General features: G+C 39.4%; 1 protein-coding gene across 5 annotated transcripts in view; it reads left to right on the top strand.

The window, feature by feature from the left end:
• Positions 1–25,244, top strand: part of ZNF827 (zinc finger protein 827) — a 106,462-nt gene that overhangs the window by 61,747 nt on the left and 19,471 nt on the right. For all 5 annotated transcript variants that reach the window (XR_005826062.1, XR_005826064.1, XR_005826063.1 and 2 more), the window contains exons 6-8: positions 5,497–5,745; positions 6,441–6,498; positions 10,932–11,035. Coding sequence is in view for 2 of the 5 variants with exons in the window: in XM_040582207.1 (XP_040438141.1) it covers positions 5,497–5,745; positions 6,441–6,498; positions 10,932–11,035 (411 nt within the window). In the remaining 3 variants the exon portion in view is untranslated. The remainder of the gene's footprint in view (positions 1–5,496; positions 5,746–6,440; positions 6,499–10,931; positions 11,036–25,244) is intronic.

Below are 25,244 nucleotides of genomic sequence, written 5' to 3'. Positions count from 1 at the left end.
TTACATTGATTCAAGGCCCATTGACATTGTCTTATATAAAACAGCAGTTTGAAAAAAATACTAGCAAAATAAAGCATCAAGCACAGGGCCCTAGGGAACATCAGATGTTACTTGTTGTGTCTGTAGCAGAACCTTCAGGGCTTGCCAACTGTTCGCTACCTCTGAGATTTTATTTAAGCTGTTTTAGGGCATGTTTATTTCTAGCAAATCAAAACAATTAGCATAACAAAATGCCTGATTCTCCATACTGAAAGCTTTTGAAGTCAGTACAAGTTGACCCACTAGTTACCCCTGTCTACTTGATTGTGAAAACTAGTGCATGAGTCCAATTTATGAGACATATGGGAAAGGCTTTATTTTCTATGTTGATTCATAAAGTTGATCTGTAAAGCTGATGGGCATTTCAGCAAATATGAGCAACTTAGAATTTTAGTTGCAGGATGAAGTTTTAAATAAAATGGTGGTAAGAAGTTTGAGTAATTTAACAATAATTCATTTGATTTCAGCAATGGAAAGTCACTGGACAGTTACTGTATCAGAAAAGCAGTATTTACTACATGACTTATACTTTTTATTAAATCTATGCACTTGATTTTGACTTTCATCTCAAATAAAGTGAAAAGCAGACTGTGCTCTATTAGAAGAGCATGTTCAGTGTGTCCCCTCTAGAGCAGGCAAGTGCTTCATAAAATCATAGAATGGTTTGGCTTGGAAGGGACCTTTAAAGGTCATCTAGTCCAACCCCCCAGCAATGAGCAGGGACATCTTCAACTAGATCAGGTTGCTCAGAGCCCCATCTAACTTGACCTTGAATGTTTCCAGGGATGGGGCATTTACCACCGATCTGTGCAACCTGTTCCAGTGTGTCACCACCCTCATTGTAAAATATTTCTGCTTTATGTCTAGTCTAAGTCTGCCCTCTTTCAGTTTAGAACCATTACCCTTTGTCCTATTACAACAGGCCCTGCTAAAAGTTTGTCCTCATCTTTCTTACAAGCCCTCTTTAAGTGCTGGAAGGCCGCTATAAGGTTCTTCCTGGAGCCTTCTCTTCTCCAGGCTGAGCAATTCTCAACTCTCTCAGCCTTTCTTCATAAGACAGGTGTTCCAGCCCTCTGAACATTTTTGTGTCTCTCCTCTGGACCTGCTCCAACAGGTCCTTTAGTTCCTTTGAGAAATTCCATTGGTGTTTCCCCCTCATCTCCTGTTACCTCAGGACCCCCTGGCTCATCTTGGTAAGACCTGAAGTGTGCTGCAGGGTAGCCAGCATGTCTCACAGAAATGGGCTGAGGGCCCTCACTGGCACCCCATCTTGACAATCTCTGTCCTAGGCTGTGGAGAGGCATTGTCTAAGATTAAATTACACTCTTAGTGTTATACCTTCTGGAGGTGACACTGTCAGTCCTTCAGGGCTGAATGCTGTACCCTGTGCTTTTAGGTAGCATGAGTATTGTTCTTCTGTAATGTTTGGGGTTTTTTTTTTAGCAAGTGCCACTACTTTGCAGTTCCTTGAACTTGTGAATGCCAGAGAACCTGAAAGCTGTGGAAGAAACTGCTTTCTCCTGGAACAAGCCTGTCCGATGCTGCATTTTTCATATCTGATGTGGAAAATTGTCTCACTTGATGTGAACAGAATGTAATTCAGGCTTTTATAGATCAGCTGATTAAAAGTTATACTGCCCTGTAAAGAAAAAAACAGTATCTCTGTGGCTTGATGATAGTACATCTGTATATGCAATAATTTTCTTTTGTTTTGTTAAGCTGTTTCCATATCACAAAGTTAACGGCAGGAAAAGGCGTATTAGGTGATTTAGTTCATTTTCTGCCAGATGAGCAATGTTCACTGCTGTGCTGTTGTTCTAAGCTTCATCCAGATTAGTTTGGAATGAAGAGCAGCCCATGCTCAGGAGATCACAGCATACTTTAGAGCTACTTGAGTCTTTATCCCTTACTGATTTTTGCTAGGAATTAGATGTCTGGACTTCTATAAAAATCTGATATGAAGAAAATTACTCTCGTATACTAACTTTGTGTTCTGATATGTTGCATTTTATTTAACCTAGCTCACCTACTGAAGGAGAAATGAAAAATTGAAAAAAACCTAAAGCTATTATGATTTTAATTATTTGAACTAGGAGACCTTTTGGTGTACCAGTCCTTCCTTGACTTGAAAAACTTCAGCTACGCTATGACCATGTGAGATACCTACATAAGGAAATAAGGGATATCACCTTACTCCACAAATGAATAGTTTGTAGCACAGAAAGGAAAATAAATCTTCAAGAAATTACAGTTTGACTGCTGGTATGGTGAGATGGGTGTGGGTACAACCTTAACTGCTTTAACTGCTGTCTTTTACCAGCCCAAGATCTGTCACAGATGGGTTGTGTGTCTGTGGTTGCTGCTCATGGGACACACTTGACTGTGTTTCCCTGTCGTTACCTCTTGTAAAATTATTATAGGGACCTTCCTTCAGTCTTCTGTGTGTGTTTGCTTTTGGCAGTCGGAGTATGACAGGATTCACATTTGCAGGGACATTCTGTCAGATCATAGGGTGCAGCTGTGGTGATAAAGGTCAAAGGAAATGATCAAATATGTAAATTTAGTTAGGACAATTTGCCTGCCAGCTGATTGTGAGGGAGAGAAGGTCATCGGTATTGCTTGACTCTTGCCTTAGTTGGGGTCATATCAGTTTGTCTGATTCAAAAGCATCTGCTGGACAGGGAATTAAACTGTGTGGAGCAGGAACAGAAATAGAAAGAATATTTTAAAAGCAGAGAGAGCAGCAAAGGTCAGCTTGACTCTGCACCTAAATTTGGCAGTTGGGAGCAGAGCTCGGTCTGTCAGACATCTGAAGAACTCATTTGTTTGCAGTTACCTGAGCTTTTGATTGACACTGTTACCTGATGTGTTCCTTTGCTGTTCTGTGTTCACTTTCAATGCACAGCACGCTATTTTTACACTTTTCAACACAGATGCAACATTCTGTGGTTTTATAATACAAGGATAATGGAAGCTTTAAATAAAAAAAAAAATAATAAAAAAATCTGCTTAACAGGACAAAAAAGGCATTATATGGTACTTCTAACTTGTCTTCAGTTGAGAAGGCACTATGAAATTTTCCAAAGTCTGAAAAGTATCTTGTAGATCATAAAGATTTTTATCAATGTTTATATATTTCTTTTAAAGTTCAAGAAATGTCATAAGAAAAGATTGAAAGCACTTCATGTAAATTGTTCCTGGAACATATCCAAGTGGCTTTTATCTTTTGGCTTTGATTTTTTATTTATTTTTATTTTAAAGAGCTGTAGGCAGCAAAGCCACTTTTTTTCCACTTAAGAACAGGAATGTGGGGAGAGGGAGAAACCAGGGGAATGAAAAAAGACTTCATGACACATACCAGTTCAATTTTAGGTGGAATGCTTATGTCTTCTTGCTAAAGGGATTCTGTTCGTCTTGGCTAGAGACTACAGGATGACACCAACCAGTTGACTAGCTTAAGGATGCTACCAGGGATGACCAAACCATGTTTTGCTGCCTCTGACATTCATTGTAATATTGGGTAATGGAAAACAAAAGGCCTGGTGGTGTTTGAAACATTCACACTTGGAATAAAATCTGTGAGGCTGACACAATCATATGCGAGTTAGAAAGGAGGGGAGCAGCAGAGAGAGCAGCAACAGATTAATTTATCAAGTGAAGTTAGTGGATCCCCCCACCCCCCATTTTTTTTCCTCTCGGACCTGAATTTAATAGAAAGTATTGTTTGTGTTTGGGCTTTTTCTTATGAACTGGTATTCATTTATTTATTTTAAACATCAGAGTCTTCCAAGTAGTAAAATTTGACAAATGGCAAAAAGAAACTTCCATGTGAGGAAACTCATTGTGCAGTGCCTCCATCTCCACCTAATGCTATCAGGATGGCCAGCCTCCATCTGTACCAGTTAGCATGCTGTCCCACAGTCACAGATCTGATCACGTTCCCCCAGTCTGGACAAGGGCCAGACTACTCTCTCAGTTCCTAATCCACTCAGCATCTAAGCTTTCTGCTTCTCTGGCTCTGTGTGCTGCAGTGTGCCTGTCCCTGACCTATATCATGGCCTCTTGCTGGGTGCTAGGGTGGCCTTTTCCTCCTTTGGCTCATGAGCAATTCAAACTCATGCTTTCCCTTGACTCCAGCTGTGGAGGATACATAGGTGACAATTTGGGGCATGTGCTAAATATCTTGCAGTATCTTGGCTAGTACCAGAAGTATGTGTACAGGTTTAGGCAAAATTAATAAAACCCATGTACTTTGTTGTTGTTGGAATGATTCCTTACCTGGATGGCACTTCTGATATTTAACTGTGTCATGCATTTATTTATTTTCATGATTCTCCTAGGCATATTGCCCATCTTAGGCTGCCTGTTTCTGGAGTCAGCATCCAGCCAGCAGAGGCAACACCTCGTTGGGCAGTTCTGCTATGATACCAGTGTCTTTTCAGGAGTGCTCTTGAATGAAAATCTTTACAAAAACCTCATTGTCATTCTCTGAAACTAAATTGAGAATAAATTCTACAGGTCTTTAACTTCTTTAACTTCTCTTTTCACAGCAGAAAGTCTGAATCAAAAAGGCTGTATAGGTATTTGGGGTGTGGTAGGGAAACCACCTTGGGGCCTCGATTTTGAGGTTTCAGAGCTTTTACTCTAAAGGAAAAATGATCACTTACCTTGCAGCCAAATCAGAGCATTCAGTAACACCCAGGGCATCTGAAGTGTAGAGAGTGAACTACAAATCAGGTTCTAGACTACGTTTTTGTTTGCTAGACCTAGGACACTGGAGAAGGCAGCAGGGAAGGAAGGATATGGGCTTATGGAAACTGGTTATTAAGGTCACTGGATCTTGTAACGTATGAGGGAATATCTATGCTTGTTACAAAATCAGACTTCAGAAGAGCATGGGCCCCAGAATACTCCTCTCATCTGGAAAGCATATGCAGTTATAACAAACTGGTTCTTCACGTAGTTGTCTCCATAAAAGAGAAAGTGCAGGAGAGGAGCAGATGAGGTTTTCTCCCCCACCCCTAGCCCCATACCAATACTTCTGACTGTCTGCGCTGTTACTTCTGCTGATAAAGAGTAATTTAGAGTTTGTAAGAGGTCTTCAGTGCCCACCTTTGGAGAGCTGGTGTGTAGTTGCAAGTTCTATTTAATAAAACTTCACTAACTGATGTGTGATCACCCAGTATTCATAGAAAGTGATGTAACTCTTATATTTACAAATTTGCAACTATTTTCTGCTCTGTAGTTTGAAAAATTATTTTCAAGAGATTGCCTTCTATTTATAACCCCCAGGAGAATACCGTAGCAGTCAGCTGCTCACTTCCCTTACCATTTGCAGTGATATGGTATACAAATTATAACTTTGTAATTGTGATTCCTGCTTTGAGTACTCTGAAAAATCGTAGCCTAATTAAATAACTGTGATGGTTGTTTATTTTTTTCAATACATATTTGCAGCTGAGAGTTACAAGGATACCCAGATGGTAAAGATAAAGGAAGAACCAATGGAAGTTGACATTCATGATTCGCAGGCTTCAGTGTCACCCAGCCAACCCAGCCAAAATGTTGGCTACAGCACTTTATTAGGGCGAGACATTAGTGAACACATACAGAAGACACCAGAAGGTCGTGTGCTCCCAGAAAGAAATCTATTCAGCCAAGATATATCAGTGAAGATGGCATCTGAGCTGCTCTTTCAGTTATCAGGTAAAAGCAGTGGAAATAGTTGATAGTTGAATTTAAAGAACAAAAAGAGATTGTGTATAAACTGTTAAAGTGCTATGAAAGTGTGAAATTGCTAAGGCTGAAAAATAATAGGAGTTAGAGCCCTTCTACCCTCACATTTGGAACACAAAAGCTTTACCAAACATCCTGCATAGTTAGCATATGCTTTAGAGCACTGTGACAGTCAGGTCAGGTTCACGATATTTGAACTGAATTGGAAAAGCCGGAGTTCAACTCTCGTATTTTTGAAGGCTAATTAAATAATTTGTGCCAATGGGTTGATCCAGGCCTTGGAGTATAGGGGAACTTATAGTTACTGGCATTAAGTGACCAGTGGCTGCAGCATGCTGTGCTCCTGGGGCTGCAGTGTCCATTTCTCTTGACAAAGAAGGTGAACCTCAGCTATTACATAAAGACAACGATATCAGAACTGTGTTTAATGAATGCTTGTATTGCACACTTTACACGGAGCACTAACACTGAAATATGAACCTCAAAAAATTTGTTGGGTGTTAGTTTAAATAGTCATGCCCATTTGCTAATCATGCTGTAATTTACCCCAAATTACTCCATATTACATATCAGAAAGCACTAAAATAGTTCTGCTGAATAAAACCTGATAGGGAAAATGTGATATATGCTAATCACAAAAACCCCCCTTGTATATTCCTCTGCAGAAAAGGTGAGCAAAGAGCACAACCACAATAAAGATAATGCCCTCAGAACGACAGCCAGGTAAGTACAGTCCATTGTTATCTACAAAGCTGTAGCGTAAATGGCATTGCTTCATTTTGCCTTGTGAACTCAAATGTGTCTGCCTCCTGCAAATGTGACCAGATATTACAAGTGTAAGATATTTTCATGAGTAACTAACCTATATCTGAAAAATTACACCTATAGATCTGATTGCTTAGAGTTCATGAGACAAAAGGCCTTTGGGCCAAAATGACTGTTCTCTGATGATGTATTCACACATCATTTTAAGAATTTTTTTTCTACAAAAACTGAAATGTAAAAGAAACTGCATAGTACATGCAGTGCTTGGGGGAAGAACAGGCTGACAACTGGATTTTAAGAAGTGGACCAATGTAAGAAGAGGTGATTTTGATTCAGTGTTCTGTCAAACTTGGGTTTCTTTAATAAATTTTCAGTTTAGTATTTCTATCATCTCAATGCCTTCTAGAGGTGAATTTTTAAGTCAGACTGAGATAATGCTAATGAAACATTTAGTCTCATTAGTACAATGAATGAAATTATCCAGGAATTAAAAATATGATCCAGTTACAGCATGTGCTGTTAGAGATACGCACTTTACAGTATTGTGGCTGAGAACAAGCCCACAAGTTGTTTACATACATATGACACCCCTATGGGGGCTCTTCAAAGCTCTTCTGTAATAAGTGGTAGCTAGACTTGGTAAAACCTTAGGAGCCTGTGGTGAGGGGAAGGTAAGAATTGGCAAGGGTACATTTATTTCCTACCTGAAAGTTCCCTGATCGGTGTGGATGGGTTGGAGACTGAGCACACGGAAGTGACAGAGATTTCCTTCAAAGACAGAGTAAAACATTCTGTGATTCTGCAGCCCCTTCTGCAGAAGTTCCCAGCATGTTCAGTGCCTTCTAGCTAAGACAGCTTTGCCCAGACAGAAAATGAAAAGCATTTCATTTGCAGAAGAGGAGATCTCTAAAGTATGTTGTTCTTAAATTCCTAGGCCTATCCCATTCATTCATGGTAACTGTAATAAGTAAATAATTTGTTTTTAATAAACTGACCAGCTCAGTAAATGTACATTAGGGACCTTTTGGTGTTACAAGTTGAAAGATAATTAAATTCAGCTTTTAACTTCTGGCTACTGTGAATGCTTCCCATGTTTGCTAGTTTGGGAATTTGTGGGATATGCAGTCTGCATAGCCTTCCTGTGACTACTTTAAAAGCATAAGCCTGAGAGATACATACGGAGATAAATGCACATATATTGCCCAACTACTCATTAACCATCCAGCGAGCACAGCAGGGAGGGGGTGACAAATAGTCAGTTGAAAATAGATTTCAGTGTTCTCATGACGTTACCGGCAGGACTGGCGTGAGAATCCAGAGCTACTTTTGGATCTATCAAAGATACTCAAACTGGAAAAGTTGAGGCCAGTTCAAAGATAACTTCCCCTTCTTCTGGCTGCCAACTTTTAAGAGGATAGGACAGTTGGCTGTTGTCAAAGTTGCAGTGAGTTTTACTGAGAAGTCCTGATAATGACTGCTACCCATCAGGGCATGAAATGCTGAGTGCCTGGTTCAGTTCTTCCGGGTGCTTTTCTTATCTTACCTCTCTATCAACAGAAGAAGACATGAATGAGAAGAGCTTCTTAAGGGGAAGTGAGTCAGTCTACTAAATCCTGCGAGTTCGAACAGATTGACTTGAAAGAACCTTGCAAAAAAAAACCCCACCCAAAACCAAACAAACAGCTGGAAGTCTTTACTGGTAAGGGTATGATGCCTTCTCAAAAATAGAATGTGATGGAGCAGCCAGTGGAGGATAGAGGCACTCAGACTGCATTAAGAAAACGTGTGGTGTTGCAGTTTGGCTCACCAGCCTACATCTGGAGCACTGACAGAAAGGCATTTGAATCACAATTGTTATGTGAAGTTTGCCGACAGCTGCAGAGAGCCAAGGTGAGGTCAGTATTGTCCACCTGTGAGTAGCTGGGGAGCAAAGACATTAAGCTGTGTCATTGGTGAGAATCTTAAATCAGCAAAGCCCAGCAAGGTGGGGTACGCAGGCACTTTTTGCTGTCTTATTCCATATTAACATTTCTAACTGTCGAGTATCTGTTGCCATTTCTCCTGTGAGTATTCCTGGACTCTTACACTTCCATATGACTTTGCTTAAGTAGCTGAAACTGGCAAGGATTCCTCACAGTTCAATGGCTGAGTGAGATGGTACAGCCTGCCATCTGTGATATGAAGACAAAAAGTGGAGAAGCAAATGATCTGGAAGTGAGTACGCCAACATAAGATGCCAAGATAAGTTTCTTTCATCTAGAGAACTGTGTAGCCATAAAACTGGAGAAAGTGCAGCCAGAAAAAAAAAATCCTAAAGCTTTATCTTCATCAGAAGGGGCTTTGCACGGTGATTGAGAACAATTTATGTAATTTCTTACTATGAAGCAGGAGCTCCTCCCTCCATACTTTGCACTGGAAACTGGAGGATGTATCTGCTGAAATAAGAATATTAATAGGGCCAACACTGAAGAGACTCAGCTGCCATTCTAGAGGAAGGCAGAAAAAAGGTATCCAAGGATGGTTCTGTAATTCACTGGAGGATGATGAAGGAGAGGGGAATCCTTGGGACACAATACAATGCAGTCTTCAACAGCAGCCTGCTCATGATAGATGGCCTAGCCTGAAATAGATAAGCTCTGCATCATCCATTTTGCTTAGAACCAGCAATAAGCAGTGTTCCAGTGACTGAATCTAAGGCACAAGCAGGAAGGCCAATGTGGAAACCAGAGCGGATTACAAGATTTTGAAGAGTTTCAACAGTAATAAAAAATTTTTTATTGGTGTTTTTCTTTCAAATCGTTATTAAACCAGTGAGAGGAATGTTGCAATAAACGATGCCATATTTTTATACAGCGTCAGTCTGTTTTATATTATGTCACCCCTGAGTGGAAATGTGAGTCTTGGAAAAAGTTGTTTTGCACATGTGGGCCAGAGCTGGTTTGCTTTATCCTGATTGCTTGTTTTCTTGAGCATTACACATTGTTCAGCCACCTGCATACATTGAACTGTTCAGGTTTGAGGCAGCTTCATGCCTTACCCTTCAGCACAACTGAATGTTGACAGTGTTTATGGTTATGTTCAAACTTCTGTAGAAATACCAAAATATGCCATTAACTGTCACATATGGAACAGCACAAAATGAATAATGGCCAAAAAACTTGGTGAGAAGCTAAATGATTACCAAAAGTGTTACCAGTGACTCAGTGGAGAACACCTTGTTCACTCTCTGCAGAAAAACTGTATGAGGGAACATGTACACAACTGCTGTTGTTTAGACTGACACGCTGGGTATCTGGACTGGTGGGATCAACTTGGTTGGTGCTGCTGGCACGTACTTTCTGGGTATGGACTACCCACTGTGCAAGGCTTTGTGAGATCTCATGGTATATTCTTTATCCTGAAAAGGTTCTTGGATTTTATCACTGAATAAGAACAGGCTGCAGAAACGAGCTGGTCTCCCGTTCTGCACCTTTGAAACACGTACTACCAGTCTGTTAAGGATTCTCAATATGAGAGAGATCAGATTTAATGTAATACTCATTTGGTTTGTAAGAAATCAGTAGTTTGCATGCAAATGGAATACACCACCTTAGAAAAGTTTTTCAATGAAGACTGTCCTTTTCCATTTTGAATTTTTTTATGTACCTCTTACTGATAACTGTCTGTGTTGTAGACAAGGAATTCTTGTTTCTGTTATGATCTTTAATTAAGCAGAAAACAAAGTATGTTGGCAGAAATGCCAATTCACTATTGAAATTGACTTTTTACTGCCTATTAATTAAAACCAAAGCATGACTTTTTGGAGTCAAGTAGCTGATAATTTTTGCACTTAATAAATACTCTTTGCGAAGTAGCCATTCATTAGCTTATATGAATTGTTTCCTGCTTTAAAAATTGAATTCCTGGAGTTAATTTCAGTCATGAAATTCCATGTCAAAAGAGAACTATTTAGCATCTTAACCTAAATTTTGAAAAAGTTTAGTTTAAAAAACAATTACAATATACCTTATTATTAAATAATAATATTTTCCACCTTTCCTGATTGCCCTCTCCAGATGTGACAGCAGAATATGATTTTTTAAAGTATCAATATTAATGATCCATATAGTATTGTGATATAGCAAATCTGAGATGTTGAAATGTACTTTAAAGCCATTTGGGAGGAAGGACTTCAGTTTTCACTCTGAGATGCAGTTTTACCAAAGTATGTCTCTTGTGCACACCTTGTCTTTTGGTCTGCATATCTTTCAACATGAATTCTGTAAATGAAATAAGGTTTTTAACAAGATGGTATTTTTTACAATGTTAAGATGATAGGGTCAAAACTCATATTTACTTCTTCCATTAACTGCTATTTTGTTTACAAAAAGACATCTTATTTTTTCCTATAGCCCTTTCTTTTCTGAAGACACATTTAGACAATCACCATTCACTTCCAACTCAAAAGATCTCCTGCCTAATGAAACTACTCTTCATGGAAGGACATCTGCACCAGGTCAGATACCTTTCTATTTCATTACTTCCCATTAATATATCTGTTTAAAATTTTCTTACTGACTCCGCCACCTGACCAATGCTCTTAAAATGTAGTTTGCTTTGTGAAAAGGCAGCTATCTCTCCATCACAGTAAGTGCTTATTAAGAAGGGAAAGAAAAAAGTTAAATATTACTGAAGTATTTGTATTAATAGCTTTTAAACTACTGTTTCTGTGAATTGTACAAGAGTGTTTAACAGATAGAACTCAGCAGTATTAACAGAGGTGTGTTTTTCTCTGCATGTCTCTCCCATATGTAAAGGAACTTTACTGATGTCAGATTAATATCTGCTATTTTCCTGTTACTGGCCGTTTCCATCTCTCAGGGTACAGATGAAATGTTTGCAGTACGTGTATCAGAGTGGAGTAGTTGAGCTGGCTTGGCAATACAATTTTCCTGCCTTTAACAGTAACTAAGTAATTTAGAAATCCTTTTGGAAGGATGCAGAGTTCTTACACTGAAAGGCCTCAGCATCTGTGGGTACACTTGCACTGACCTTCTGAACTACTTGATAGGCATTTGATGTCCAGATGTAGCTTGGGTTATATTCTGCGTTAAAATAAAAAAAATAGGCATGTAACAATACTGTTAAAAGGCACTGAACATGTGCAAAAACTTGATACGTGCCTTTACTGTCCTACTGCAAAATAACTCACTTGCTAGTTCACTGCTATCTGTTCCTAAATTAATAGCTCTTGGGTTCTAAAGGTCAGTAATTACACAGCCAGCTGTAGGGGGGGGTTATTCACCTTTTCTTAGCAATCAATAAAGTTTTGGGTACGTTACTGCTAATTTTCAGCTATAGACTGTCATTTAATTTACAACTTAACAGACCCTTCATTCTTTTTAATGCTTGAGTAGTCATTTGACAGCTTGTGAAGTGGCAGATAAGGGTAAGAGCTAGATGTTGTCTAAGGTTAATATGCATAGCAGGAAGAAGAAGAAAATTTGCAGCGTAAGGACAAGGGTCTTTAGGCTAGCCTCAGCCACACTTCTGCAAGGAAGTAGTGGATTTTGTAACTCTGAGCAAGGAGAACAAGATCAGGTGTGGTGCTTTTAAGTATTAAAATGTAAACCAGGTTAGCACTTCAGTCCTGGCTTTTGACCTTGGCATAACATGGAATATTCATATACCCAGATGAAAGATGAGAACTCTCAGACTCCTCAGGCAGTCCTCAGTACCTCAGAGGACATGGCCTCTAGCGGCAATACTCTTACATCATACCTAGATTAATATATAAGAATTTTAATTCTCTGTAAGGCCTCATTTTAAGTGAGGCCACTAAAACTATAGATGGGTTTTGGTGACATGTTTCATCTTCTGCTTAAAAGATGTAAAGTATCTAGTTGGTTAGGACATCCTGGAGTGTTACGATGGCTTCTGAGGATCTGGGTTTTGTATGTTCATGCTGCCCCATATTCTGCCTTATGGAATAAGTATTATTTTGATAGGTCTGTGTATTGTAATACATATTGTTCTGTGGTTATAAGACTCTGATATGTAATAGCAGCACGTACACTGAAATAAAAAATGTCGGTGTCTGCTTCATTTTTATTTTTGGAACAACCCTATCATTCAAAATATGTTGATTTTTCTCAGCTTCATAATAAATTCTTGGACCTGAAGCACAACTTCACAGTAGCACCAGGAATGTGATTTAAATTTTTAATCCATTACAAATGTGATATTCATGTAAAAGAACAGCAGAATACCCACAGGTAGATTTCCTGCTAGTTTCAGCCTTGTGAGAAGAAATAGTCTATGTAGTGCTATGGATAGCTCAGAAGAAACTTCATCCCTGCAGAGAGTAGCATAAAGGAACAGTAACAAACCAATGTAAAGGTCAACAGGATGTAACAGAAAATGCTGTGGAAATGTGTACGTGGTGTCCCATGGATAAATGGTATTTATGCTTTCACTTGAGATTTGTTTTGGGTTACTTCATCCTTGAAACAGGATAGTAAGAAGTACAAAAGAACAGCATAAGAAAATGACAGGAAATTCCCAGTCCAGTCTCATCTTCAAGAGATCAACTAAAATCCAAGCAGATGAACTGCTAATGGTCAAGAGTGTTCATTAAGCAGTGCCAATATCCAAAAATATGATTATGTGCCACTGCCACCACAGTTAGCAGGGTCTGATTGATGGACAGGCACGGGGTCTGAGCTGCTGCTCTGTGCTGGCTCTCTGCAACCAGGCTTGACTCAGGCAGACAAAGTGGCATGAGGATGCCTTCACTGCCAGTTGGTTTGGGTGGCCTTGGTGGAACCCCATGTACATAGTGCTTCTTTCCAAAAGAACACCAGTATGGGCTGTTGTATCCCCAGACTCCTGCCAACTTTCTGTCTGCAAGGCTTCTTGGCACCCTAGCTGCAGAAGAATTGGGAAGAGTGACAGGAACATAGGACAGTAAGATACCTCATGTGTCAAATTCAATTCTTTTCTATAATAGCTAACCACATTATGTAATCTCATTCGTTAACAAGATTTATCTTAAACCTGTCATCCTTATTATTTGTATGAGGACACTGTTTCAGAAACTCAGCCCTTTGAAGGGCTGAGACCACTCTCTTTTCACCCTGGATTTATTCACAGCAAGTTCTACTTCTGTTGTTTCACCAATGCTGTTCTTCGTCTTTGATAATTCTTCCTTGTGATGTTCACCATCTAAATGTGCCACCTTACATCCCCCTAATTCTGTCTTCATTTTGGGAAAGTAAGCCAGTTAACATCTCTTAGTTTCTTTTAGTGTGATAAGGTTTCCATTTCCTGACCAACATCGTAGCCTTTTTCTGCTTCTGTTTAGGGAGATCAATTTCTGCAAATGCAAGTAGTCAGAACTATATATGCTATTTTACAGGTCTTACCAATGACTTTTTCAGCAGCATGCAATGTTCCAATATATATATATATAGGAAATACACATATATTGTCTCTCCTGATTAATCACCATCTTTGTAACTACAGCATGATGATGACTCTCAGTTCATTTACTAATCAAATAGTAACATGTTTTTGCTTTTCCTTTACAATTTCAGCTAATGATTTCAGCATGCAACAGAAATTCTTGGTCCTACTTTCTAGACCATCTGACCTTGTAATTTCAATTGTTTCACTTGTTACTCTAGCTTTCAAGATAATTTTTTTAATACTCTGAAATTTCTGCATATGGATGATATTGCTTTCATTAATGCAGTGCTGGGGTTTTTTTTTTTGTGTTGAAGGTATTAAAGATGATTAAGTAATGGTTGATCCAAAGTTCAGTCCTTGAGACTTCAGCTTAGTGGCCTCCTCAGCACAAAACACTTCTCTTCATAGCCAGTTTATAAGAAAATTGCAAGATCAGGTATTTAAGAGGAAGAACATTTTGTAGGGTATCAAGTATGTAAGTTCTCTAAGGAGCATGAAATAATTAGGAAAGATGTATTAAAAATGTGTGAGAGCGGTGCACTTGATTGGAGCATTAATTGGGGGAAAAAAAACCCAAACCAAAACTAAATAATGACATAGTGATGGATTTGGTCTGAAATAAAGGTGAAGGAATCCTGATCAGCAGCAGTACCACAGGCAGAAGAGGTTCTCATGTAGCAGCTTTTAAGTCTCGTACCCAAGGAAATGACAATGAAATCGCCAACAGCAATCAGAAGGGGACACAACAGTCCTGCACAAGTCATGGTAACTCCCTGGTAAATCTGTGGTGAATTAATATTCTGAGAAGGGAAGAAAATAATTTCCTATAGTATGTAGTTCAAAAGTGTTGGATAGATTTGGGGAAGTACTTCCCTTCCTTTTTTAAGGTATTTTGTGCATTAATAACCACACCAAGTTAATTGTAGTTACATTACACTTTTCGTTATCTATTACAAATAGTCCAACTAAGCTCATTTACTGAAAAATGGAAATAAAATAAAACGGTATTGATGTCCACATCAAACACACTTCACTCAAAAATTACCATAGTATCAAAGTCATATCTAAGACAAAGTCATATCCAAAACAATAATTTCGGCTTTCCCCCATAAGAATAGCAAAATGACCTTTTTTGGCCTAGCAAAAGGTAGGGAGAAGAAATAAAAAATTTCATTTCAAACAGTCACTTTAAAAGTGCATTTTTGTCTTCTGTTTTGTAAGACTCTTCTTTTGACAGAACAGAGTTTTATGTCAGACTATATAGTTCAGTCCAGATCACTAGATAAATTAAAAACTTGATATTATGCTCGTGTTCCTGACCCTCAGCCAATCTTTAATGTGTTTTAATAGTTTTCCACTATCTCACTGACTCATTCTGTAAATCAAACTTGCCTTCATGAAACGCAGATGAGTGATATCCACTGTTCCTCTTCTGGTCAGTTCATTAATATCGGTGAAGACCTCAGCCATGGGGTTTTGGGAGTATTTTTTCTGCATGCGTATCTGTGTGTAGTATAATAATAGTTCATTATTTTTCCTCCTGTTCACTAAGGACCTGGTATTCTCCTCCATTTACATTGACAGTGCCAAATACTGAAACACTCTTATCTGTAGAGGATTAAGTTTAAAAAAAAGATAAAAATCCATCTTTTTGTGAAAATTTACTACTTCCTGCAAAACTGTGATTTTGATTGTGGTAAGTGAATTTTACATGGCTAAAATAGACCTTTGGAACTGGAGGATGTAGGGTTTGGGGAGTTGTACTCCATGAATAGCCCTGGCTTTTTAAATTTTGTCCATTGGTGCCAGAGCTAAATTTACCAGTGTTACTTATTTCAGTGAAATAAAGCCAATAAAGCTTCTGCCCTCAAGTACCTTTTCGAAAACGCATCAGAGCCTCTCCTGTCACTGTGTCTCTACACCCTTTACTGACCTGTAAGGTGACAGGCAGGCCATGCTTCCTCTCCAGAAGTGTCCAGAAGCCAATGTCGAATCAGTAGTGTGATACTTAGTTCAGTAGAAAACTCGAAACATAGTGCAAAAATTTTGGGTCTTGGTACCATTAGTAGTATTTTTATTGACAACGAAATCAGTGGCATTTCCCATATTTATGTTTATCAAACTAAGGTAATATTTGTAACAGATTCTTGTATGTTTGGAACTACAGAACTATTCAGGAGACGTACATGTTTGTTCTGTTACTGTTCATACGCCCTCCTTCGAATTCTTCTCTTTAAAGCAGTAATTCCACTGTAACTTTAATATACTTGAATAGGAAAATCTCCCGGCTCCCTGGGCCTCATCTTTGCACGTTCTCCAACACAACAGTACCAACATTTGTGTAGCCACATTTTAAACCGGATCAGGGGAAGCAGTGAACTAATTTTATTTTTTTCCTAATAGTTTGTAGGAATGTTGGGATGTGAGTAGGCTAAAGGCAAGGCCGTATCTTTCGGCCATGTGAAATTTCAGCATTTGTGTGAGACTGATGTGGCTGTGGCCACACATAATTTGGTTTACTTTCTTCTGTGACTGCAGTTGAAAAATACCTCCTGATGGTTTAGAGTTTTAACTTGGAACCTGATAAATGATCAAGCTGTTCATGTTGCACAGATACCACACACTTCAGTATGAAGTATTTTGCATGTGTCTTCCTTCCTAATCCGTTTTTAAAGACACTTTAAGGTCAATACACCTCTTGATGTTGTAATTTTGTATGGCTTAAAGCATCTTAAAGCATCTGGTCCAACCTGCAGATGTGCTCATTCATATATACTTTTTTCCGCCAGTATTTCTGCTTGATTCTGATCTCCTGTGCTCCACAGCAAACTAAACATCTGCAACCAGCTCTGAATTGTGGGGCATCACTAGGTTAGTTAAGAAAGTCAGGACCTTAATAAATTGAATATGAGGTTAGAGTAAATCCAACTATAGTTTCTGTTTCTTCACAAGTTGCCAGTGACAATTTTCCTTCTTTCCTCTTTCAGCCTGCTGCCAGACTTCCTACTTTTAACTTACCTTACACTGACCCTGAGACCGCTGTTACTGCACTGCAGAAATGCAGGGACACCTTGAGGGTTTGATTTCTGTGTAGGGGACTATTGGCACTCTTGTCACCCTGGAAAATGTCCTTAGGCCTTAAGGGACTGTGAAAGCACAAGCCCCATTTCTGCTAAACTGATCAGGGATGAAATGTTGGCATTTAAATTGCCCTTGTATAGCTTCCCAGCTATGTACCCATGGAGTTAATTAGAACAATTCACACCTTACTGTGGTTGTTGTTTGCTTACACCTGCCAAAACCCCTTCAACTTCACATTGTGGGTAATCCTCTGTTTACTTTAGGAAGACTTTCTTCACAGTCCTAAATGCTAGAAAGCTGGGATTTAAGAGCACAGTTACAAGCAACTGATTTCTAATTCATTCAGGACAGCAGAACCTGTGGATTATTGTTTTTGAGAGAGTTTCAGAATGGTTGATATAGGAAGTCTAGTTCCACCCCCTTCCTCAGAGCAGAGTCAAGCTTGTCGCTGAAGACTTCATCCAGTCAGGTTTTGACTATTTTCAGGGATGGAGAGTCTCTGGGCAACCTGCGCCAGTGCCAGACCACACTCAACAGTAAAAAAAGCATTTTCTTATATTTAAATGGAATTTCCTGCGTGTTAGTTTGTTCCCTTGCCTCCTCTCTGTTGGGCATCACTGAAAAGACCCTGGTTTCATCTCATTTCTGCCATCAGGTATTTATGCAGATTGGAAAGATCCCATCAAGCCTTCTCTTCTCCAGGCTGAACAGCCCTAGCTCTCTCAGACTCTCCTTCTATGAAGCTCCACTCCCTTAATTATGTTTGCCGGACTTCAGACTTCTTTAAAAGTCTAAAATAATATTTCAAGATCCTGGCAGCGTTTCTGTCCCTGTGGTGGAACAGCAATTTTTATTGCCAATATAGTTGCCGAGGGAGTGCATGTGCATGTGAATTGACTTTTATATAGTGCATTTTCCCTGTCCCTCCACTTTATCCCATTATTAGCGTGTTTGGTCATTTTATTTTCTTTCAGTTTTGGTCGGAGTTATGAGCTCTGCCCACCCAGGACATTAGATAACCCCTTCAGTTTCTTGATGATGAGAGTGCCTGACCCCTATTGGCTTCCGGGCAGGGTAGAAAAGCGTAGTGGCACTTAATTCAGCACGCAAGGCATGCTCCATCAGGAACTTGGTCCTGTTCATTTCTATTTTAGTATTTCTGTGGAATGTGCTTGTTGAAAGCAGAGCTGGAGGTGGGTGCCACACCGCTGTAACTGCTGCCTAGAGAACTCAATGGTAGGTACTCACTAAGCCCTGCAGTGTCTGGTTCTCTTGGTCCTTAAAAACACCCATTTAATTTTATTCCTCTTCTGATACCTGTCTGGGGTAGGATTCAACCAGATACTCTTTTTGTGTATGTGTATGCATGCGTGTGCATATGTGTTTGTGTAAAAATCCATGCAGATGCGTGAAAAAGAATACTGGAGAGATCCCTCTGACAAATCCAACCTGTATGACAGCTTCATAGATGGTTGGAAAATTTCTGTGACAGAGTGGCAGATTGATTTGAGTAACTGATTTTAGTTCCTTAACTCCAACGTGCATTTTTCTTTCATTCTTCACACAAAAAGAATGTCTTTTGGGTACACGTTGACTGGTTTACACTCTGTCTTTGCACTCTCTAGAAGGCTAAGGACTGTAAGTCACCGTGGTTGCTCTCTGAAGTCTGATAACAAGAGACGGATAGCTGGCAAGTGGTGGGAAGTGATTCTAGGAAGGAGAGTGAGTTGGACAGCTAGAGAAGTGGGCTGTGCTTGGCATAGTTCTCCAAACCAAGGCAGACATTGCAGAATTTGTTCAACATAATTCAGTGCTAAACTGTGTGACAGTGGTTCTGGCTCTAGGATGTTTTTTATCTATTGCATCCTGTCTTCAGATTCCCATGATTGTCTGCCTGGGTGCAGCCTTCTTTCGTTATACACCCAGCTGCCTTGACAACCGCTTTGCACTACGGTCATCAAGCGGAGAGGGTTCCAAATTTCTGATTCATTTAATGGGATCGTGACCAACACGGTTGCAACCCATTACAGCATCACATTTCCCTTGCAGCTTTTTCTGGGTCTGCTGCCAAACAGGTTTGCATCTAGTGCATGTGTGTTGCAGATCTGTGATAGAGTAACAGCGACTGTTCTGAGCAGCCACGCAGTCTTCATAACTAACCAAGTCCCTCTCAGAACTGAAAATATTATTCTGCAGAACAGACCATTTCAAATCAGCAAATCACCTTTTGCTCAAACATGCATGGTGCATTCTTTGTCTAAAGTAGGACAAGTGAAACGTGCAGCATATGCATAGTTGTACATGTTTTAATTTTTCTCAACAAGCTGTATTTATCGGCCATTCCCACAGCAACTAAGGTGAATGTGATCAGATCCTTCTGAAGCACACATGAAACTCCTGCTGAATCAGCCAGTCCCCCTCTCAATACAACACATACTAAATAGCAGGACTTTGCATGAATTGTTACGGGCACACAGAGTTCACTTCTTTTCCTTGTGAAGTTACTGCACAAATTATTTTGTCAATTATTTACAGGACCTTTGAGATGAAAGGTGTTAATTAAAATAGACAAACAGAAAGATACACATTCAGGCTCATGTCTAATGGCTGTCATGAAAAGACACCACCTGACAATTTGTGATCCTTGTTTTATGATGGGCTACCTTTATACAGAGTAACTTTTTTCCCCTCTAATACTGTGCAGTCTTTTCATAGAGGCAAAAATATTTATTTTTATTTAATTTCCCTTTTATGTTTGTTCCTCCTAGAGCAGGATCAACCTCATGGTAAAAGACAGAAGAACAAAGTAACTTCGCTCAGAATTAACTCAAACTAGACCCCATTCGTTAAACCCAGCAAACCAAAAGCTGTTAAGAAATATCATCAACATCAAAATCCAAAGCAAAATGACCAAAGGTGACTGTTTGATCCCACATGGAAACCCAAAACTTAGCAACTGGGTTTTATACTTTTTCAAACAGGGCAGGTTTTGGCATCTCTTAGCATTATTTTTTTTTATATATGTCTTCGGAGTCTCATAGTTACTCAACAGCAAGTGATTTTTTTAAAAACTAAAATAATTGTCACTATCAGTATTTTTAAATAAATCCGTAGCACAAGTGGAGGTCAAATTTGAGAAGGGCTTCCTGAGCAATTGCACTCATCCAAAGTACAGAATGAGATGTGGGATTTTGTCTACCTTGTCTTCTGCTGGCAAGTGAATTCAGGACAACACAAGGCTGTCCAGCAAGGTCTTGGGACCTGTGTTTTGATGCAGGTGATGGAAAGCAGCTCGGTGAAGAATGACCATGAAGTGATAGAATATGTTTTTTGGGAAAGGAAGAAGGGAAAACAGCCAAATAACAGCAGTTGACTTCAAGAAGGACAACTGTAACCAAATAGGAGATTTGTATGGAAAGAAGCCTAACAATAGCTGTTACCAGTCCTTAAAGAGACTTGACCTCTTGAGTTGAGTGAGGCTTTTGGCACTGCTTCCTACCACATGCTCATAGTAAGCAGGGAAACCGAGAGTAGGTCTACCTGTAATTAAGTGGTTAAGTGTAGCTGTAAAACCCCAAGGACCATGTGTGGTTCTGCAGGGGTCTGTGCTTGCTCTGGCATTAATTAGTTCTTTTATTAATGTTGTGGATGATGGAAGAGAAAGCGTGTTTATTGCATGTCCTGGTGACCATGCATGGAGATGCTGTAAGCACTTCAGAGGACAAAATTAAGAGTTCAGTCTTATCTGGAGGAACTGAAGAAAATGTCTGGAAAATGGTAGCCAGTTCAGTGAGGACAAAATTCTGTGTCTGGAGTGGAGGGATGAATGCCCAGGCAGTGCAGCTTAAGGGGGGGATCTGGATTAGTCCTGGTCAGATATTATGTAGAGCTGACATTGTATGCATTGAAGAAAGGGCAAACAGCCAGCTGAGATATTGGGAATGTTGTCTGTAAGGCACACGTGGCAATTCTGCTCTACAGCTGGAGCCCTAAATTCCGTTTTGGCCTCTGTAATCCAAAAGCAATGTGGAGGACAGTGGTGATCAGAGGTTTAGAAAACATGAGCTGTGCATAAAAGTTGAAGAATTCATGTTTATTTAGTTTGGAGGAGAAAAGAGGGGAGACAAGATAATGATATTCAAATATGTAAAATGACAGATTTGAGAGAAAAAGAATAAACCTCGCCTATGTTCACATGAGCAGAATAGGGAATGACAGGCTTAAATGACAGCACAGGAGATTTAAGCTAAGCACCAAGTAAAACTTTCTAGCAGTGGGATGGTTTTGCACTGGCACAACTGTCACAGGAGGCTGTGGAACCTCTCTCACAGGAGGGTTTTTTAAAAAGTTAGAAAAGCACCTCTTGGGACTGACAGGTATTTTTGGTGTGCCTCTGGGTGAGAGAGATGATGGCCTCCTGAGGTCCCTTCCAGCTCTTATTCTGTGATATAAACGCCGTAGCAAAGCTATAATGTTGATAAAATAACCTCTTGAAGGAGACTTGGTAGATGAGGCATTTGGTTTATAAATACTCAGCATGGTGTGGTTTAGACTCTGCATCTTACTCGATACTTTCATATCCTCCTTTGCCTCTCTTAATATCGGAATCTTTTGTGAAAGTGAACGTCAACCCTGAGTCAGACTGTTTCCTGAGTATGAATTTTTTCCAAATACAAGCTCAACATGAAACAGAAAGACAGGTTTTAAAATTACTTTTCTCACACTCCAAAGAGAATTGGAACACATCATTCCTGACATCTCTTTTTAGAGTTACCTTGGGACTCACCAGTCCTCACCTATCTTATCTTGGACAAGGTTGTCTTCTATAATATTTGTCTGCCTAAGAGTAAATTAAATGCGAAATTCATTAGGCTACTTGCACAGTTAATATTAAAAAATAGACCACTGCTTAAAAATAGTCTAAGCAAAGTTGAAGAGGGGTTCTTTTTTCTTCTACAGGATGATTTCAGTCTGGGTACACATTTGCCCTGCTGGTTCCTGAGTGTTTTAGTTGAGTTTGGGGCAGTTGTGGTGCTGACTAGTGCCCTGCAAATGCAACCTGAGCAGAAGACAGATGGGAGAGCAATGCAGAAGGAAGAGAGGATGGTTTGCAGGTAGATGCATGCGGTTGTGATGACAGAGAGCAAGGAGAGAGGTACATCTTTAGAAGAGTGAGTTTCTGTACAAGGAAATGGCAGATTCGCTGCTTATCACTTGGTGAATCTCCAATAAAAGCAGTAAGAACGTTTTCTTTTACAGCAGCAGCCACTTACTGTGAAGGGTGGTGCCCTTCCCTGTCAGCTTACTGAAACATGGAAAGGTGGATCTGGCCAAATGTTCCCAGTTGCTTTCATCTAGTTTTGACTCTTTTGTGTTAAGTCAGTCAGCTCAGGAAGAGGGATTCAGTCAGGCTTTATTTTGCATTCTCCCACTGAGGTTGCTGGTCACTAGCTTACAGTTTCTCTAGTACAGCAGCATTTGCTTCACTAAAAAGGATGCAGAAGGCTGAAAAGAAAAATGTAGTCTAAAGGCCGATTTGTCTTTAATTTGTATCAGAATTCTGGATGGGGAGTACTACTGTTAACCTCTGCAAAGTGCCCTAGATGTGTAATTACCTTCTCTCTATGAAAGAAAAACCCCTGTTTCAGGTGGACTTGCAAGTAGAAATTGGCATAGTGACAAAAACAAAAGACAAAAAGGAAAATTTATACACACACCTAATGGTCCTTAGGAAGTGTGTCTTAAGCAGAAGTGTAGGAAAGAAATTAAAAGGGTAGAAACATATCAGCATTGTGGAAATTAATTTGTTGTGGTTTAAAAATAACAATATGAACAAATCATAGTTTCATAAATTCATAGGAACTCAGTGTTGTAAAACCCAAACTGAATGTTACAAGCAGTGTAAATGGTTGAGCTAAATGTGAGAGCCACCTGCTTGGCAGTGAATTAGAGGCAGCTTATGTAAATTCATTATGGCACACCTTACGGTTATCCTGAAGGTATTTACAGGAGGATATTCCAGCCTTATATTGAAATAAAATATATTGTACATATATAAAGATAACAGAGAGCATAGTATCAGGTTTTTCTCTGACAACAGATGCAGAACTTAACTTTTATTTGCAATAGCTATTATTTCTAAACAAGTAAAAAAAGTGAAGTTACGATGATGGAGCTCTTTCCTACTAAAAGGACTGATTGATTATTCAAACAAACCTGACAAAGATCAGGTAAGCTTTTAAAAACACTTTGGGGGGAGCGGATTTGTTGGTGCTTCCTTCCTATCCCTTTCTTGCAATGTCTCAACTCCCTCAGTGAAAAAAATTAACCCGTTTCCATCTGGGCCATATTGCATTACTTCATCTATAGTCACGAAACCCAACTGACCTTCTTCACTGTGGTTGTCATGTGAATGATTGAGGAAATCACTGTGCAGCGAGCTACAAGGGCTTTTCCAGGACTACTCCTCTCTGGCCAGTAAATTCACAGCTCAGGGCCTTACTTTGCTATATGTCAGGAATTTTATATTCTATTCTTTCTTATTGTGTAAGGAATGAAGTTACCACCAAGACAATCCTGTTCATGCTTTATGCTAAAGCAGTACAGTGGGTAATACACGTTGGGGAGAATAGAGGATGTTGTCCAGTGTTATCCTCAACTTGATGTCACAGTGTAAATGTTGTAAAAATAATTTTCAAGAAATGACTGCAATGTTATTGCAGCTTTAGGGTTCCTTAAAAATCTACAACTCCAGCCATCTTGCACAGAATTTACATAGGCTGATTTAAGTTTTGAACTGGGGATTTTCTCTCTTGGTTGTTTCTTACATTTTGAGCTTAATACAGACACTAAAAGCAAGTTTAAAGGCTTTATAATGCAGATGAAGGTTATCATAAGCCTTGCTGTTTACTCAGAAGTCTTGGGTTTTGCGTGAAGTTAAAATAGGTGTTAAGTTTTGATACAAAGGTGCAAGGTTGGGATTTGCCTTGTGTTTTGAAGTCAGTGTGTCCCTTCCTTGTCTTTGCCCTGACTCAGGTTTTGCTTTTCTCACCCAACTTCTGACTCTCCTTTTTTGAGCAATGGGCTCAGTCTTGGCAGTGAAGTGAGCTTCACTGTTTTGCCCATGTTCCTCTATGGAGGCACCTTTAAAGTTCATCTTTTATTTGTTTTTGTTCTTTTCACAAACCTGAACATCTTTATCGTTTCTCGGTGACCTTTTTGAGTGTTGTTGCCTATCATTGCATACTTGGAGAACTTCCTGCACAATACTAATGTTTCTTTTTGTGGGTTATTCAAGCTCTTTACTGAAATATTTCCAGCTTTCATGGTTGATGTTTTTAGACAGAGCAACTTAAGCACCATGCTACTGATACCTAAAATCACTTGGGTTATATTTTCTTCCACGTCAAGGATTTTAAATGATCATAACATTACTGCTTTTTACCATACTCTGTAGTAATATTAGATATTGGCAAAAGTATTTGAGAAAAAAATAAGAGCATTAGTTGGCAAAGCTTTTATTTAGCAAGGAGACGTTCTCTGCTTCCTCTGTGCTCTGTTGTTCTGTCATTCAGACTGTCTTGATAAAGTGCAGTTTTTCAGGACATAAGAAACCAAAAGTGCATGCCCCCTTCACAAGTGGAACTTGGGTTCTGTTATTTGAGCATTAATTAATTTTTTTAAAAAAATTATTACAGCATTATTAAATCCCTTCTAATAACTTCTCATACCAGACACATGTTGTGACTGAGAGCATGGCTACGTAGATGTTCATGCTTCAAACATGCTAGCTTGGGCACAGGGCTCTGCTTACAGTCCTTTTACAGGACTTGGGTTTGTCTGAACAGATGTCCCTGAATTGATATTAGAGGGGATAATAGCACTGACTGCTTTTAATAGCTGCAAAAAGGCATTAAAAAAACACCACAAAGGGGTCAGGCAAAAAGAACCTCAAAGGTCAGCTTGCAATTTCAGCTGAGCTTGAGTTTATCTTACTTCTTTTTATTTTTGTGAGGAATATAGAAAATTTTTATGGCAAAAAAGCAGTGGCTTGTCACTGCCTAATAGTGAATGAGTCTGCTCTCAGTAAAAGATACATCCTAAAATAAGACCGGACAGGTTGCCGTGATGCTGGCGGTGACAAATGAAGACTGCAGGACCACTCAGGATCACAGATA

Source organism: Falco naumanni, chromosome 1 (genome assembly GCF_017639655.2).
Source record: "Falco naumanni isolate bFalNau1 chromosome 1, bFalNau1.pat, whole genome shotgun sequence".
Taxonomy (NCBI): domain Eukaryota; kingdom Metazoa; phylum Chordata; class Aves; order Falconiformes; family Falconidae; genus Falco; species Falco naumanni.
Note: the sequence above shows the minus strand (reverse complement) of the source record. Positions and strands in the feature narration are given on the sequence as shown.